Source organism: Carcharhinus amblyrhynchos, unplaced genomic scaffold (assembly GCF_965287045.1).
Source record: "Carcharhinus amblyrhynchos unplaced genomic scaffold, sCarAmb.v2.hapA scaffold_370, whole genome shotgun sequence".
Classification (NCBI taxonomy): domain Eukaryota; kingdom Metazoa; phylum Chordata; class Chondrichthyes; order Carcharhiniformes; family Carcharhinidae; genus Carcharhinus; species Carcharhinus amblyrhynchos.
The window spans coordinates 74,654-93,758 of NW_027650110.1; the positions used below are offsets into that span (position 1 = coordinate 74,654).

General features: G+C 43.6%; 1 protein-coding gene across 3 annotated transcripts in view; it reads right to left on the minus strand.

Annotated features, from left to right (window-relative positions):
- The window catches only part of iqck (IQ motif containing K), a 129,768-nt gene that overhangs the window by 35,119 nt on the left and 75,544 nt on the right, over window positions 1-19,105 (minus strand). For 2 of the 3 annotated variants that reach the window (XM_080183674.1, XM_080183673.1), the window contains 2 exons: window positions 14,322-14,406; window positions 947-1,061 (listed from right to left, as the gene is read on the minus strand). In XM_080183674.1, the coding sequence (XP_080039800.1) occupies window positions 947-1,061; window positions 14,322-14,406 (200 nt within the window). The remainder of the gene's footprint in view (window positions 1-946; window positions 1,062-14,321; window positions 14,407-19,105) is intronic. The other variant, XM_080183675.1, reaches the window with a different exon arrangement.

The window sequence follows — 19,105 nt, forward strand, 5'->3', positions numbered from 1 at the left end:
CTCTTCCAGCTCATCTTAAACCTATGCCCTCTAGTCTTAGAGCCCCCTACCTTTGGGAAAATATGTTGAATATCTAGCTGATCTATGCCCCTCATTATTTTATCGACCTCTATAAGGTCATCTCTCAGCCTTCTATGTTCCAGAGAAAAATGTCAGTTCAGTTTAAAGCTTATTTGACCTTTTATTAGTATTTTGAAAACTAAGTGGTTTACTGGGCCATTTTGGAAGGCAGTTATGAAGCAAGACCTGGTAAGGATGGCAGATTTCCTTCCCTGAAGGATGTTCATGAACCAGACAGCTGATCATTATAACCAAGACTAGCTTTGTATTCCAGTTTTATTTATTGATTGAGTTACATTCCCCAGTTACATTGATAAGATCTGAAATCATGTTTGTGAAAGATTAGTTCATGTTTCTGGATTACTAGCCCAGATATTTTCAACTGAAAGGTAGCAATAGGGACTAACTAATCTCATTTGACTGGGACTAAATAGTGATGCCTATGGAGGTCTGTAGAACAGTGGTTAGTATCTCTGCCTCCAAGCCAGAAGCTCCAGGTTCAAGTCTCACCCCAAGACTTGATGGCCAAGGAAGGTGCGTTTATAACTTGGCCAAACAGGTTGAATGTAAATCTGTAAATCCTTCCAAACATACCAATGGCTGGCAAGAATTCTAGTCAGCCGTGCTTGATGCGCAGCGATGCCCCTCAAGTAATAAACCTCTGAGCGACAGACCAGCAACCTGTTCCAGGAATTATTAGCCATGGAAACAGATGAAAGTCTGCCTTAGTGCACCACTAGGTGTGGGAAGAGAACTGAAATTGTAATTAGTGCTGCTAGTTAAACAAATAGAATGATAGTTTAATTGCAGATTTGTCTCAGAATATTACCTCCTGAAAATCTTATACATTTACTAAAGTTAAAGTCTTGATACAAACTCATTGTACCTTTAGATTCCTGTTCAGCCCAAAATGCTATGACTTTTTGCCTGAAGCCTCTCTTCTCTTCTCTCAGTTCTTTTTGCCACTGCCGTAACTCTTGTACTTCAGGGTCACAGCGAGCCTGTGGCAACATAATCAGATATATTGAAAAACATGGGGAAATTCCTTCAAGTACCTTCTATCTTTTAACAACGGTCTTATATCAGAGCTATTGAAAGAAAACTGATTAAAATAGATCTGATGTTCTGTTGCTTTATTTTCTAATGCTGTTTTAATTAAGAACAGTGACTTCAATAGAGAAAGATGGAACACATTACAGGAACAGGGTGAAGCCATTTAACTCCTCAAGCCTGTGCAATTACATTAATGAAATTTGCAATCCAACTCCATCTACCCCTTTTGCTCCATATCTTTAACAATCTATCAATCTCAGTTTAAATTTAATAACTCATCTAGCACCTATTGTCATTCATGGAAGAGGGTTTCAACCTTTTACCATCCTTGGGGTGCTGAGGTCCATCCCTGACAAAGCAGCCCACTTGACTGGCATCACATCCACAAATATTCACTCCCTCTACCATCGACGCTCAGTGGCAACAGGGAGTACCATCTACAAGATCCACTGCAGGGCCTCATGAAGGCTCCTTAGGCAGTACCTTCCAAATCCATCACCGCTGTCATTTCAAAAGACAGATACATGGGAACATCACCACCTGCATGCAAGTTCCTCTCCAAGTCACTCACCATCCTGACTTAGAAATACATCACCGTTCCTTCACTGTTGCTGGGTTAAAATCCTAGAACTCCATCCCTAACAGCACTGTGGGTGTACTTACACCAATGGTTCATGAAGGCAGCTCACCACCACCTTCTCAAGGGCAATTATTAGGAAAGTACAATAAATGCTGGCCTAGCCAGTAAAGCCCACATTCCATGAATGTCTAATTATATGTTTTAGACTATATCTCCCAGTTCCAACTAGTTGTAATGCTTCTCTTTCCCTCTACCCTAACTGTTCCCCTTAATGTTTGAAAACTTCAATCAAATCACCCTTAACATTCTAAATTTTAGGGACTATAACCCTAATTTGTGCCATTTTGCCTCATAATTTAATCCTTGGAATCCAGGTATTGTCCTGCTCAATCTATACTGCACTCCCTCCAAGGCAGTAATTCCTAAATATGATGCCCAGGACTGCTCACATGTGTGGTCTAACTGGGTGCTGTGCAGATGAAGCATGATTTATAGCCTTTGCATTATAGTCCCTGAGATATAAAGGGGGCACTCTCGAGCCCAGGCTCACTGTCCACAAGAAAGGCAGCGAGAGCTCAAGATTCAATGATAAGGTTCCCCATGGTACGCTCGTGAAGAAAGTAAGGAGGTGTGAGATTGTAGGAAATTTGGCCGATTGGATAAGTAACTGGCTGACTCAGAGAAGGCAGAGGTTGGTGGTGGAGGGAAAATTTTCAGACTGGAGGCCAGTTACCAGCGGTGTACCACATGGGTCAGTGCTGGGTCCTCTGCTATTTGTAATTTTTATCAATGACTTGGAAGAGGGGCTGAAGGGTGGGTTAGTAAATTTGCTGATGACAAAAGATTGGTGGAGTAGTGGATGAAGTGAAGGGTTTTTGTAGCCTGCAAAGAGACATTGACAGGATGCAGAGCTGGTCCGAAAAGTGGCAGATGGAGTTTAACCCTGATAAGTGCGAGGTGATTCATTTTGGTAGGACAAACTTGAATGCGGATTACAGAGTCAAGGGCAGGGTTCTGGAGAATGTGGAGGAACAGAGAGATCTTGAGTTTCATATCCACAGATCCCTGAAGGTTGCTACTCAAGTGGATAGAGCCCTGAAGAAGGCTTATAGCGTGTTAACATTTATTAACAGGGAGTTTGAGTTTAAGACATCCGTCTGCCATGATCCTACACACTATAACATTCTATACAACTGTAGCATTCTGTACACTATAATATTCTATACATTGTAATATCCTACACACGATAACATCTTACATACTAAAATATCCTACAGTTTAGAACAAGTCATCATTACAAGGGGGGAAGTGTTAGGTGTTTTAGGAAGCATTACAGTAGACAAATCCCCAGGGCCAGATGGCATCTATCCCAGATATTGAGGGAGACAAGAGATGAAATTGCTGGCCTCTAACAGAAATCTTTGTTTCTTCGTTGGCCACTGGTGAGGTTCCAGAGGATTGGAGGAAAGCCAATGTTGTCCCATTATTTAAGAAAGGTAGCAAGGACGAGGTAATTATAGGCCAGTGAGCTTGACGTCAGTGACAATGGAATTGTTGGAGAAGATCCTTAGGAATATCTATACACATTTGGAACTGAATGATCTTAATAGCAACAGACAGCATGGTTTTGTACACGGGAGGTCATGCTTCATTAATTTAATTGAGTTTTTGAAGAGATGACAAAAATGATTGACGAGGGAAGGGTGGCGAATGTTGTCTATGTGGATTTTAGTTAAGTATTTGACAAGGTCCCTCATAGCAGGCTGGTACAAAAGATTAAATCTCATGGGATCAGGGGTGAACCAGCTTTTGGATTCAGAACTGGCTTGGTGATAGAAGACAGAGGGTAACGGTGGAAGGGTGTTTTTCTGAATGGAGGTGTGTAACTAGTGGTGTTCTGCAGGGATCAGTGCTGGGACCTCTGCTGTTTGTAATATATATAAATGACTTGGAAGAAAACATAGCTGGTCTGATTAGCAAGTTTGCGGATGATACAAAGATTGGTGGAGTTGGGGATAGTGATGAAGACTGTCAGAGAATGCAGCACGATCTAGATAGACTGGAAAATTGGACAGGGAAATGGCAGATGCAATTTAATCTGGACAAATGCAAGGTGATGCATTTTGATAGGTCCAATTCAGGTGGGAGTTACAAAATAAATGGTAGAACAATCAGGAGCACAGACACACAGAGAGATCCGGGAGTACAGGTCCACAGATCGTTAAAAGTGACTGCACAGGTGGGAGAGGTGTTGAAGAAAGCATGTGGCATGCTTGCCTTCATCAGACGGGGCACTGAGTACAAAAGTTAGCAAATTATGTTACACTTGTATAAAACGCTAATTAGGCCACATTTGGAATACTGCGTCCAGTTCAGGTCGCCACACTACCAGAAGGATTGTGGAGGCTTCGGAGAGAGTGCAGAAAAGGTTTACCAGGATGTTGCCTGGTATGGAGGGGATTAGCTCTGAGGAGCAATGGAATAAACTGGGATTGTTCTCCCTGGAAAGATGGAGGCTGAGGGGTGACTTGATAGAAGTTTACAACATTACAAGATGTATAGATAGGGTGAGCAGTTGAAAGCTTTTTCCCAGGGCAGAAATGACAATTACAAGGGGACACAAATTCAGGATAAGGAGGGAAAGGTTCAGTGGAGATGTGCGGGGGAAGGTTTTTACACAGAGGGTGGTGGGGCCTGGAATGCACTGCCAAGTGAGGTGGTTGAGGCAGACATGTTAGCCACATTTAAGACTTATCTTGATAGGCACATGAACCAACGGGGAATAGAGGGAGAAAAGCAGTTGGGTTTAGATAGGTAAATATGATCGGTTCAGGCTTGGAGGATTGAAGGATCTGTTCCTGTGCTGTATTGTTCTTTGTGCTTTGTAATTGTAGCATCCAATCTACACAATTGTAGTATTCTATACACCATAATATCCTACACAACTGTAACATCTTATATACTATAATATCCTATACAACAGTAATATGCTATACACAGCAGTTATATCCTACACAATACCCTATACACAATAATATCCTATACAACTGTAATGTCCTATACAGCTATAATATCTTATACATGATAATATCATAAACAACTGATTATAACAACTATAATATCCTCTACAACAAACATCTGACTGGCACTGCTAAAGCACAGCTGCCTGTAATATCCTATACAAACATAAAAAACTGGATTTACATCAGTGTACTCTCCTAAGGGACAGCACTACACAGGCATTTGCCAATCATGGGACCGTGCTCACGGGAATGCTGTTGGAGCATTGATAACGCATTGTGCATCTCTGCTCATCTTCCAATTGAGTGCTTCTTCTACAGGTGTTCCAGGGCCCCAAGGATCAAAGAAATCTGCTTTAATATCTGACAGCAAATGTTAACATAAGGCAATTAATAAATCTTGGAAAGTAAGGACTGCTTTTCTTTTAAAAAATAATAATTTATGAAAGAGAACATTAGACTTCAGAAATCCCTATGATATAAACCCAACCCGAGAGAAAGGCGACAGGATAAATTGCAAGGGCCTTCAGGTGAAGTTCAAACAGGACTCTCAATGCAGAAAGGACATTCAGTACACGGCTGTCACATCAACGTCACAAGCCAGTTATATAATACTCGGAATGGGGAGACTGCCAGCTTCATTATCACTCCAAAGCACACAGCTATGCATTCTATATCACACTATTATTCACTGTAGCACAAGATTCTCATTTTAAGCAGTATTTGTTTTGTGTTTAGCTCACTGCATTCTATGAATAAATTATTTGTACATGTCCACTTATTTTGTGTATATTTTATTTACAACTACAACATGTCATATTTCATCTCAGGGACTGTGCCACCGAGTAAAATCCGGCTTGTTCATTTCATTTTTTTGGAGATGCATTTGAGCAAAACCTGGGAAGGAAACCCCAGGTAAAAGTGTGACAAGTCTCAGGTTCAAACTCCAACATCCTCAAAAAGGGTGAAGAATTGCTGCACCTAGTTCATTTTTAACTTATTTTCATCAGACTAAGATATTTTTAAATGCAACATGATCAACTCAAGATGATCTCCTATTGAAAAAAGTGCAAGTGCGAGGTGATTCATTTTGATAGGACAAACTTGAATGTGGATTACAGGGTCAAAGGCAGGTTTCTGAGGAATGTGGAGTTACAGAAAGATCTTGGGGTTCATATCCACAGATCTCTGAAGGTTGCCACTCAAGTGGATAGAGTCGTGAAGAAGGCTTATCGTGTGTTCGCGTGTATTAACAGGGCGGTTTGAGTTTAAGAGCTGTGGGGTTATGCTGCAACTATACAGGACATTGGTGAGACCACATTTGGAATATTGTGTGCAGTTCTGGTCACCTCACTATAAGAAGGATGTGGAAGCATTGGAGAGAGTGCAGAGGAGATTTACCAGGATGCTGCCTGGTTTGGAGGGTAGGTCTTATGAGGAAAGGTTGAGGGAGCTGGGGCTTTTCTCTTTAGAGCAGAGGAGGATGAGAGGTGACTTAATAAAGTTTATAAATGATGAGGGGGATAGATAGAGTAGACGTGCAGAGACTATTTCCTCGGGTGGATGTAGCTGTTACTAGGTGGCATAACTATAAGGTTCATGGTAGGAGATATAGGAGGGATGTCTGAGGTAGATTCTTTACTCAGAGAGTGGCTGGGGTGTGGAATGCACTGCCTGCTGTGATAGTGGATTCAGACACTTTAGGAACTTTCAAGCGGTTATTGGATAGGCACATGGAGCACTCCAGAATGATGGGGAGTGGGAAAGCTGATCTTGGGTTCGGACATAGCTCGGCACAACATTGAGGGCCGAAGGGCCTGTACTGTGTTGTACTGTTCTATGTTTAAGTAATTCAGATCATTCTAGTGTCACAATTTCTGATCGATCAATAAGAAGTTTGATATTTTCTCCTGAAACAACAATAAAGTGATCCTAATTATTCATGGTGGGAGATAGGCAGTTAGCCAGACAGAATGTAGTTCAAGCAACACCAACAATATGAGGTAAACTTGGGGCCTGCTTTCTTATCCTGTCCTATAGCAACATCAGCAACTCTCAAATAATCAAGCAAGTTACCTGGCGAAGAAGAATTATTCATATTTAAACCAAATATTTTCTATCTTTTATAAATTTAATCCAAAGACACGAAGCTTCTGCCTTCTGTGCTACCTCTTTATGAAAAGTAAGTAGTCTCACAACACCAGGTTAAAGTCCAACAGGTTGGACTGTGCCTACCCATTCCAACACCGGCAACTCCACATCAATATGAAAAATAAACACTTGTTAATATTTTTAACATTTTTAAATTACGCTTTGTTTTCAGTATGATTTTGCATATGCGTAAAGCTTTTCTGAAATGTTGTATATTTGCCTTATATTTTTAAATTTGTACAGTTGATACAATGTTAAAATCGAAACTTTAAAAAGAAAGAGCTACTCTTTCCCTACACGAAAACGTGTTACCTTCAGGCGCCTTTCCTCTTTAACTAGTGAATTTCAGGGCGAAAGGATTACAGCTCCAACTATACCATACCTTTACTACTATGAGCTACCTTGTTACTTTCCAAGTATAGATAAAATAATAGTGAACCTTGTTTCAATCTGGCTTTAATGACATGAAATGGAGGTTCCTTTTATTAAAAAACAAGGAATTTAACAGAAAGTCATTTCAAGCTGTGAAATAATTATCCATCTCACTTTTACATGACCTTAAGTGCATCCAGTAAGTTTAAGTTTATTTACTTATAAGCCACAAGTAGACTGACATTAACAATGCAATGCAGTTACTGTGAAAATCCCCTAGTCGCCACACTCTAGTGCCTGTTCGGGAACACTGAAGAAGAATTTAGCATGGCTCAATGCACCCTAACCAGCACAACTTTGGACTGTGGGAAGAAACCGGAGCACCTGGAGGAAACCCACACAGATACAGGGAGAATGCGCAGGCTCCACACTAAAAAATCTGGCAACACTAGGTTTGAGTCCAACCGATTTATTTGATAGTACACTCACTAGCTTTCGAGGTTACCCCCTTCGTCAGGTGAATGGAGAGTTCTGGCCTCAGACAGAGCGTATAAAGCACAGACAGTTTACAGATTACTGATTAGAATGCGAATATTTACACCTAACCTGCTGTTCAAGTCTTAAAGTGGCTGACAATGTGAGTGGAAGGAGCACTGATCACAGGTTAAAGAGATGTGTATTAGAACATAGAACATAGAACATAGAACATTACAGCGCAGAACAGGCCCTTCGGCCCACGATGTTGCGCCGACCAGTTAAAAAAAAAACAACAATGACCCACTAATCTAAACCAATCCCTTTTCGTCCATAAACCTGTCCACAGACCTCTTAAACGCCCCCAAACTAGGCACATTTACAACTGCAGCAGGCAGGGCATTCCAATCCCTCACCACCCTCTGGGTAAAGAACCTACCCCTGACATCTGTCCTATAACTACCCCCCCTTAGTTTAAAGCCATATTGTCTCCAGACAGTACAGTAAGTGAGGTTTTGCAAACCCAGGCAAGCCACGGGGGTTACAGATAGTGCGACATGAACCCAAGATCCTTGTTGAGACCGTCCTCATGTGTGTGGATCTTGGCTATCAGTCTCTGCTCAGCGACTCTGCGCTGTCGTGTGTCGTGAAGGCCGCCTTGGAGAACGCTTACCCGAAGGTCAGAGGCTGAATGCCCGTGACCACTGAAGTGTTCGCCAACAGGAAGGGAACAGTCTTGCCTGGTGATTGTCGAGCGATGTTCATTCATCCATTGTCGTAGCGTCTGCATGGTCTCCCCAATGTACCATGCTTCGGGACATCCTTTCTTGCAACGTATCAGGTAGACAATGTTGGCCGAGTTGCAAGAGTATTTACCATGTACCTGGTGGATGGTATTCTCACGTGTGATGATGGTATCCATGTCGATGATCCGGCATGTCTTGCAGAGATTGCTGTGGCAGGGTTGTGTGGTATTGTGGTCACTGTTCTCCTGAAGACTGGGTAGTTTGCTGCGAACAATGGTCTGTTTGAGGTTGTGTGGTTGTCTGAAGGCAAGAAGTGGGGGTGTGGGGATGGCCCTGGCGAGATGTTCGTCTTCATCAATGACATGTTGAAGACTCCGGAGAAGATGTCGTAGCTTCTCCGCTCCGGGAAAGTACTGGACGATGAAGGGTACTCTGTCCACTGTGTCCTGTGTTTGTCTTCTGAGGAGGTCAGTGCGGTTTTTTGCTGTGGCGCGTCGGAACTGTCGATCGATGAGTCGAGTGCCATATCCTGTTCTTATGAGGGCATCTTTCAGCATCTGGAGGTGTCTGTCCCGATCCGTCATGGTGAACAATCACTGAAACAACTATATAGTGATATCAACAAATTCCACCCCACCATCAGACTCACCATGGACTATTCCCCAGAATCAGTTGCATTCTTGGACACACGCATCTCCATCAAGGACGGTCACCTCAGCACCTCACTGTACCGCAAGCCCACAGACAATCTCACAATGCTCCACTTCTCCAGTTTCCACCCTAAACATGTTAAAGAAGCCATTCCCTATGGACAAGCCCTCCGTATACACAGGATTTGATCAGATGAGGAGGACTGTGACAGACACCTCCAGACACTGAAAGATGCCCTCATAAGAACAGGATATGGTGCACGACTCATCGATCAACAGTTCCGACGCGCCACAGCGAAAAATCGCACTGATCTCCTCAGAAGACAAACACGGGACACAGTGGACAGAGTACCCTTCGTCGTCCAGTACTTCCCCGGAGCGGAGAAGCTACGACATCTTCTCCGGAGTCTTCAACATCTCATTGATGAAGACGAACATCTTGCCAGGGCCATCCCCACACCCCCACTTCTTGCCTTCAGACAACCACACAACCTCAAACAGACCATTGTTCGCAGCAAACTACCCAGTCTTCAGGAGAACAGTGACCACAATTCCACACAACCCTGCCACAGCAACCTCTGCAAGACATGCCGGATCATCGACATGGATACCATCATCACACGTGAGAATACCATCCACCAGGTACATGGTAAATACTCTTGCAACTCGGCCAACATTGTCTACCTGATACGTTGCAAGAAAGGATGTCCCGAAGCATGGTACATTGGGGAGACCATGCAGACGCTACATCGGATGAATGAACATCGCTCGACAATCACCAGGCAAGACTGTTCCCTTCCTGTTGGCGAACACTTCAGTGGTCACGGGCATTCAGCCTCTGACCTTCGGGTAAGCATTCTCCAAGGCGGCCTTCATGACACACGACAGCGCAGAGTCGCTGAGCAGAGACTGATAGCCAAATTCCGCACACATGAGGATGGTCTCAACAAGGATCTTGGGTTCATGTCGCACTATCTGTAACCCCCGTGACTTGCCTGGGTTTGCAAAACCTCACTTACTGTACTGTCTGGAGACAATGTACATCTCTTTAACCTGAGATCAGTGCTCCTTCCACTCACATTGTCAGCCACTTTAAGACTTGAACAGCAGGTTAGGTGTAAATATTCGCATTCTAATCAGTAATCTGTAAACTGTCTGTGCTTTATATGCTCTGTCTGAGGCCAGAACTCTCCATTCACCTGACGAAGGGCGTAACCCCGAAACTAGTGAGTTTACTATCAAATAAATCAGTTGGACTTAAACCTGGTGTTGTCAGACTTTTTACTGTGTTTACCCCAGTCCAACGCCAGCATATCCACATCAAGACTCCACACAGACAGTGACTCGAGCCGGGAATTGAACCCAGGTCCCTGGTGCTGTGAGGCAGCAGCGCTAACCACTGTGCCAACTCCCTTAGATAATGTAAAAAATACTGGTAGGGGTGCTGCTTATTTATATAAGTTGTGAAGCTTTAGTTTTGGTTGCATTGACGTTAATTACCCTCTTCCATAATCCTGAAAGAATTTATCTAATCCAGATGTCTCAGGAATATAAAGCATCAATCATCCAATGATTAAATATGGTCAATTTTACTCCATAAAATGGTGATATGCGTGTGCTTTAGATGGTGCCTGGTTTCTAATTACCTGCATTGCTTTCACTCGATACTTTGAAGTCCACCTCAGATACCCATCACCATGTGAAGTACATCCCAAAATTAGCCTTCTAGTTGCCTATCTTCTGTTTTAATCTATCTCTTTGTCTTGCTTTAATTTGAAGTGGAGCTTCAAATGAACTTTCCCCTTGATGTTATAAATATGACAATAGTGACAGGGAAGTTGAAGTGCAAATAGGGAAACAGATTCTGGAGAGATGTTTTAATAACAGAGTTGTCGTGATGGGAGACTTCAATTTCCCAAACATCGACTGGAATATCCCTAGGGTAAGGGGTATAGATGGGGAGGAGTTTGTTAGGTGTGTTCAGGAGGGTTTCCTGACGCAGTATGTGGATAAGCCCACGAGGGGAGAGGCTGTACTTGACCTGGTACTGGCGAATGAACCAGGGCAGGTGATGGATCTTTCGGTAGGAGAGCATCTTGGATATGGTGACCATAATTCTATCTCCTTCACAATTGCGTTGGAACGAGATAGGATCAGGCAGGCTAGGAAGGTGTTTGCCTGGGGTAAGGGGAAATACGAAGAAGTCAGGAAGTTACTTGGACAAATAAACTGGAAGGAGGCGTTCTTAGGGAAAAGTACCGAAGGAAGGTGGCAGATAATCAAGGAATGTGTGTCTGGAGCTCTGAATGACAACGTTCCGATGAGACGAGGGGGTTTTGGTGGGTCGAGGGAACCGTGGTGCACAAAGGATGTGTTGAACCTAGTCAGGAAGAAAAGGAAGGTGTACAAGAGGTTCAGGGAATTAGGAGATGTTAAAGATCTTGAAGAGTATAAGGACTGTAGGAGGGAACTTAAAAGGGAAATTAGGAGAGCCAGAAGGGGTCATGAGAAGACCTTGGTGAGTAAGATTAAGGAGAATCCCAAGGCCTTCTATAAATATGTGAAAGGTAAAAGGATAAGAAGAGAAGGGATAGGACCGATAAAAGGTGAGGGGGGAAAGGTTTGTGTGGAACCAGAAGAAATGGCGGAGGTGCTTAACGAGTACTTCGCCTCAGTATTCACGGTGGAAGCCGATCTGGGAGATTTTGTTATGGATTTGCAGCAGATGGAAAGGATTGAGTACGTGAATATTAAGGAGGAGGATGTGTTGGAACTTTTGAATTCTATCAAGGTAGATAAGTCGCCGGGACCAGATGGGATGTACCCCAGGATACTGTGGGAGGCGAGGGAAGAGATTGCAGAGCCCCTGGCGATGATCTTTGCGTCGTCAATGGAGACGGGAGAGGTTCCAGAGGATTGGAGGATTGCGGATGTAGTTCCTATTTTTAAGAAAGGGAATAGAGATAGCCCGGGAAATTACCGACCGGTGAGTCTGACCTCAGTGGTTGGTAAGCTGATGGAGAGGCTTCTGAGGGACAAGATTTACGAACATTTGGAGAGGTTTGACATGATCAGGAATAGTCAGCATGGATTTGTCAAGGGCAGGTCGTGCCTTACAAGCCTAGTTGAGTTCTTCGATAATGTGACTGAACACATTGACGAAGGAAGTGCCGTGGACGTAGTGTACATGGACTTCAGCAAGGCGTTTGATAAGGTCCCCCATGCAAGACTTCTTGAGAAGGTGAGAGGGCATGGGATCCAAGGGCCTTTGGCCTTGTGGATCCAGAACTGGCTTGCCTGCAGAAGGCAGAGAGTGGTTGTGGATGGGGCTTTTTCTGAATGGAGGTCAGTCACCAGCGGAGTGCCTCAAGGATCTGTTCTGGGACCCTTGTTGTTTGTCATTTTCATAAATGACCTGGATGAGGAAGTGGAGGGATGGGTAAGTAAGTTCGCTGATGACACGAAGGTCGGTGGTGTTGTGGATGATCTGGAAGGATGGCAAAAGTTGCAGCAGGACATAGATAGGATGCAGGACTGGGCGGAGAAGTGGCAGATGGACTTCAACGCGGATAAATGTGTTGTCGTCCATTTTGGCAGAACCAACGGGATGAACGAGTACACTATTAAGGGCAGAAGTCTGAGTAGTGTTGAGGAGCAGAAGGATCTTGGGGTCCGGGTCCACAGGACTCTTAAATCGGCCTCGCAGGTGGAGGAGGTGGTCAAGAAGGCGTATGGTGTACTGGCCTTCATTAATCGAGGGATTGAGTTTAGGAGTCGGGAGGTAATGCTGGAACTTTATAAGACCCTTGTCAGGCCTCATTTGGAGTATTGTGCGCAGTTCTGGTCGCCTCACTATAGGAAAGATGTAGAAGCTATTGAAAGGGTGCAGAGGAGATTTACAAGGATGTTGCCTGGACTGGGAGGCATGCCTTATGAAGTTAGGTTGAGGGAGCTGGGACTCTTTTCCCTGGAGAGACGAAGGTTGAGAGGCGACCTGATAGAAGTTTACAAAATGTTGAGAGGAATAGATAGGGTGGACTCTCAGAGGCTATTTCCCCGGTTTGAAATGGTCGCTACGAGAGGACACAGATTTAAGGTGCGGGGAGGGAGGTTCAGAAGTGATGTTAGGGGTAAGTTTTTCACTCAGAGGGTGGTGAGTGAATGGAATCGGCTGCCGTCAGTGGTGGTGGAGGCGAACTCGCTGGGGTCTTTTAAAAGACTTCTGGATGAGTATATGGGGTTTAATGAGATTGAGGGTTATAGATAGGTCTGTAGGTTGGTAGGTGATGTGGTCGGCGCAACTTGTGGGCCGAAGGGCCTGTTTGTGCTGTAGTGTTCTATGTTCTATGTTCTATGTTCTATGTATATACTCTACTAGCTTCATTTTGTGATTCTTCCAAGTCATTTTGATCAAGGCTGGACAGCCCAGGTTCCTCCTTTGTGTCCTCACAAATCAATAAGAATTCAGTATAAAGCTCCACTCTGCATCGCGATAGGGCCTAACTGTATCCACTGTATCTCTGTTTTCAAACTGAATGCAGAACTCAAGTGTTACTGCGATGAGAGTTCTGAACAATTCAGTGCATCATTCCAAACTTTTCAACTACACTGATTAATCTGTATTGCCCCTCATTCTGTTGCTTTGTTAATCATGGAGTCACTCACTAAAGCAGCAAAGTGACAAGTTTAAAAGCAATTCAATGTCTTTTTCTCCTTTTGCATTGTTTCATTTTTTAAGTAATTTTAATTACATGGGCTAAATACCAATATAGCAATTGTAAATTACAAAGGAAATTTAATTTTAATCACAATTTAGAAAAATAACAGCACTCCCACACCCTGAAAACTGTAATCTGTTCCCACTAAAATATTCTATGGATTGTATCTGAAGTTTCCCAAAAGGCTTTACATCGAATTAATACTGTTTGAAATCAATCACTGTCGGAATATTGACAACAAGGCATCCAATTTACACACAGTGAGGTTCCACAAACAGCAATAAGGTAATGATTAGATTATAAATTTTACTGATCTTGGTCAAGAGATGAATATAAGCCAGGAGAATGATATTTCAATGTTGAATAATACTAAAATGACCTAAAGATAAGACTAACTGCCGTACTTTAAATCTAAAGTCTGAAGAAATCAAGGAGAACAAGTACATTTGTAAAAATCTCAAGCAATTAAAGATTAAATACAAGGAAAAGGATATAACCTGGTAACCTCTCCAGAAGGACTGAATTCTAAGAGCAGCTTCATCTTCTGACCACAAGAGAGACAGAGGAATTGGTGGTCTAGGGCTAAAAGCAAAACAAAAATGAATCTGTGATTATTTATAAATTATGAATAGTTTGTTGTTAGTGTTGTGCAATTGTTCCCTGATTAAGTGATAATAAATTCGGGGACAATAGAATGAAAAAACCAGGAGAGAAACAAAATACTGACAGAGTCACGTCAGGATTGACTGAATACACATTTCAGAAAATAGAAATTAATTATTGTTAAGAGTCTGGAAAACCAATTGTTAACAAAGCATTTTTATATGTAATTTTTCATTTATGAATTTTTGAAGTGAAGCCAGCAGGGCAGGACAACAGATCGATATAAACTTGTACAACGAATAAAGTCTACAAATATGAATGAAGGGTTAGCTGGGTCTGTTACTGACACATTTAATTTTCCTGACTCGAGCAAAAACACGAACAAAGGTGCTGATTGAGGCACGTTATCACTGATTACCAAACACAATACACTTGATCAGTAACATCTTGGCAGCAGTTCCAACAGGAAGAAATAGCCCACTCTTCCCTTCATTTAGCATCAGTAATGTTTATATTGGCAGAAAATAATCACCAAGAAAGAAAGAATTTTTCAATAGCTTGAGGCCCGTGAAAAAGGGACAGGGAGGGCAAAAAGGTGAGTTTCTTTAAATTGATTTTAAGGATGTGGGTGTTGCTGACTAGGCCAGCATTTATTGGTCATCACAACTTGTCCTTAGGATTTTCCAGACTCTTAACAATAATTAATTTCTATTTTCTGAAATGTGTATTCAGTCAATCCTGACGTGATTCTGTCAGTATTTTGTTTCTCTCCTGGTTTTTTCATTCTATTGTTGGTTGCAAGCTATCTTCTTGAACTGCTGCAGTCCCTGAGGTGTAGATACACCGACAGTACTGCTGGGGAAAAAGTTCCAGTATATTGACCTAGCGATAGTGAAGGAATTCCAATATGTTGCCATGTCAGGATGGTGAGTGATTTGAAGGAGAACCTCCAGGTGGTGGTGGTGTTCCCAGGTATCTGCTGTCCTTGTCCTTCTAAATGGTAGCTGTGTATTTGGAAGGTGCTGCCTAAGGAACCTTGATGAGTTCCTACAGTGTATCATGTGGATGGCAGACACTGGTACACACAAGAGCTTGTCATATGACCTTCCCCAACAGCTCAGTAGTGCTTCAGAACACATATCCTTTAAATATTGTGGAGCATTATGCGCTCCCAGCATGCTCACAGTTATGTGGCTCACTGTGGAACTCATCAGGATATCATGCTGTGTGCTCCGAAGCTGGCTCTCAGAAGATCACTGATGTGCCCCAGCCCTGTGACCACGCCGTGCTCACTATGTTGCAGATGCTCGCTTCATGAGCCACTCAGAATTACAGAATCCCTGCATTGCAGAAGGAGGCCATTCGGCCCATTGAGCCAGCACTAAAGGTGTTTAGACTTCAGGCTGGGTGCAGTGTTGTGTGTGTCTCTCTCTCCCTGGTGTTTTGGGAAGCTGTATTGACTTCAAGCTTGCCTGGATGTGTGTCAAAAAAGCTGCAGAATCCAACAACAAAGCGTGAGCAGAACAGCTTCCTGTTCTAATCCCAAAAAAAAAGTGTTTAGTTATGGGGTGTGTTTGGTTGGAACAGTATTTAGCTATTAAGGTTTATACAATATCATGAATGTTAGTTTTTTCTTGTTTGTAATGGATAAAAGTTATTGCAAATTTTTTTTCTATATGTGTTAACCGTATTCTTAAATAAACTTTGTTAGATAAAGGCTTCCATGTGGATCATTTGAATCATACCAGCTGTGAAGCATCTTGAGTAGTGCAGTGGGCTAGGAGACATCAAAGGTAATCATTTTGTGGCTTTCCACTGGGCATCATGGCCTCTGCGCATCTGTCCAACCAATTTATTTGATAGTAAACTCACAAGCTTTCAGGGTTTGCCCCTTCGTCAGGTGAATGGAGAGTTCTTACTGTGTTTACCCCAGTCCAACACCAGCATCTCCACATCATCTCTGCGCATCTCCCAGGGAAAGATTTCTGACATAATCAGCCCCATGCCAGAATTTGGCGCAGAGCTGATTATCATATGGAAATGTCATGGTAATTGACATTTCAATATGATTAGCGGGACAGTAACAGAATTCTCCAGGCCCACTCGTGTCTCCTCCCCTTCCACCAGGAGTGGTTCCCTCTAGCAGGGTGTGCTATTGCTCCTCACAAATGGGGAATAGGTGGCCTGACCCCGCTGAATGGGAGAGAGGCCAAAGGGGTCCCCCAGGGAGGTGAAGGGTAAGGGGGGATGTCCCTTGGGCAGTGCCAGCCTGATAACCTGGCACTGCCCAAGAGACAAACTGGCACTGCCTATGGGATATCTTGGCACTGTCCACTGGGCACTGGGCAGTGCATTAGGGTAGGGCCAGAAAGGGCAGGGCCTATTAGAGGCATGTAGTGAGGGGCCAATCAGGGCATTGTGGGGGGATCCACTGCTACTCTGCATTGGGCTGGCAGAGGGACGGAAGATGGTGATCGCGGCTGACCACCCAGGTGGGGATGGGCATTGGGGTGGCGGGTTTGGGACTGTTGTGGGGGAGGTCAGGGAGATCAGGGCTGGCCGGGGAGAGGGATGTTTTGGGAAGCCAGCAATCAGGCTGGCCAGCGATCTGGAGACCAGCAATGCAGAGCCACTGTGCAAGCGCCGACCTTGGTGCTGACAGATCGGTGCATGTGCAGTGGCACATTCAGTGCTATGCTGCTGGCCTTTCCAGCGGGAATAGGCCCCACCCACTGATTTCCAGCGTGAATCCCGCTGAGGTAATCTGTTACGCACAGAATGTTGGAAATTCATTCTGGAAATCACACAAAAAAACCAAGGAATTTACTCCCATTTTCCAGCAAGTTGGGAACTTAGAATTTTTTGGGAGAATCCTGACTTTAACTTTACAAATATTGACTGGAAAAGCAATAGTTCAAGTACTGTAGATGGGTCATTTTTTGTCCAACGTGTGCAGGAAGGTTTCCTGACACAGTATGTAGATAGGCCAACAAGAGGCAAGGCCACATTGGATTTGGTACTGGGTAATGAACCAGGCCAGGTATTAGACTTGGAGGTAGGGAACACTTTGGTGATACTGACCACAATTCAATTACGTTTACATTAGCGATGGAAAGGGATAGGTATATACCGCAGGGCAAGAGTTATAGCTGGGGGAAAGGAAATTATGGTGCGATTAGGCAAGATTTAGGATGTATAGGATGTGGGCGGAAACTGCAGGGCATGGGCACAATTGAAATGTGGAGCTTGTTCAAGAAACAGCTACTGCGTGTCCTTTGTAAGTTTGCACCTGTGAGGCAGGGAGGAAATGATCGAGTGAGGGAACCGTGGTTTACTAAAGAAGTTGAATCTCTTGTGAAGAGGAAGAAGGAGACTTATGTAAAGATGAGACATGAAGGCTCAGGGTGCTTGAGAGTTACAAGTTAGCCAGGAAGGACCTAAAGAGAGAGCACTTTACACAGGAAAAAGACAATGTTGTCGAGGAGAATACTGATATACAGGCTGTTAGACTAGATGGGATTGAGGTTCATAAGGAGGAGGTGTTAGCAATTCTGGAAAGTATGAAAACAGATAAGTCCCCTTGGCCGGATGGGATTTATCCTAGGCTTCCATGGGAGGCTAGGGAGGAGATTGCAGAGCCTTTGGCTTTGATCTTTAGGTAGTCATTGCTTACAGGAATAGTGCCAGAAGACTGGAGGATAGCAAATGTTACCCCTTGTTCAAGAAGGGGAGTAGAGACAACCCTGGGAATTATAGACCAGTGAGCCTTACTTCTGTTGTGAGAAAAGTTTTGGAAAGGATTATAAGAGATAGGATTTATAAACATCTAGAAAGGAATAATTTGATTAGGGATAGTCAACACAGCTTTGTGAAGGGTAGGTCGTGCCTCACAGATCTTGTTGAATTCTTTGAGAAGGTGACCAAAGAGGTGGATGAGGGTAAAACAGTTGATGTGGTGTATATGGATTTCAGCAAAGCGTTTGATAAGGTTCCCCACGGTAAGCTATTGCAGAAGATACGAAGGCATGGGATTGAGGGTGATTTAGTGGTTTGAATCAGAAATTGGCTAGCTGTAAGAAGACAGAGGGTGGTGGTTGATGGGAAATGTTCATCCTGGAGTTCAGTTACTAGTGGTGTAGGCAGGGATCTGTTTTGGGGCCACTGCTGTTTGTCATTTTTATAAATGACCTGGATGAGGGTGTAGAAGGATGGGTTAGTAAATTTGCGGATGACACTAAAGTTGGTGGAGTTATGGACAATGTGGAAGGATGTTGCAGGTTACAGAGGGACATAGATAAGCTGCAGAGCTGGGCTGAGAGGTGGCAAGTGGAGTTTAATGCGGAAAAGTGGGAAGTGATGCACTTTGGAAGGATTAACAGGAATACAGAGTACTGGGCTAATGGTAAGTTACTTGGTAGTGTGGATGAGCAGAGAGATCTCGGTGTCCATGTGCATAGATCCCTGAAAGTTGGCACCCAGGTTGATAGGGTTGTTAAGAAGTTGTACGGTGTGTTAGCTTTTGTTGGTAGAGGGATTGAATTTCGGAGCCGTGAGATCACGTTGCAGCTGTACAAAACTCTGGTGCGGCCGCACTTGAAGTACTGCATACAGTTCTGGTCACTGCATTACAGGAAGGATGTGGAAACACTGGAAAGGGTGCAGAGGAGATTTACCAGGA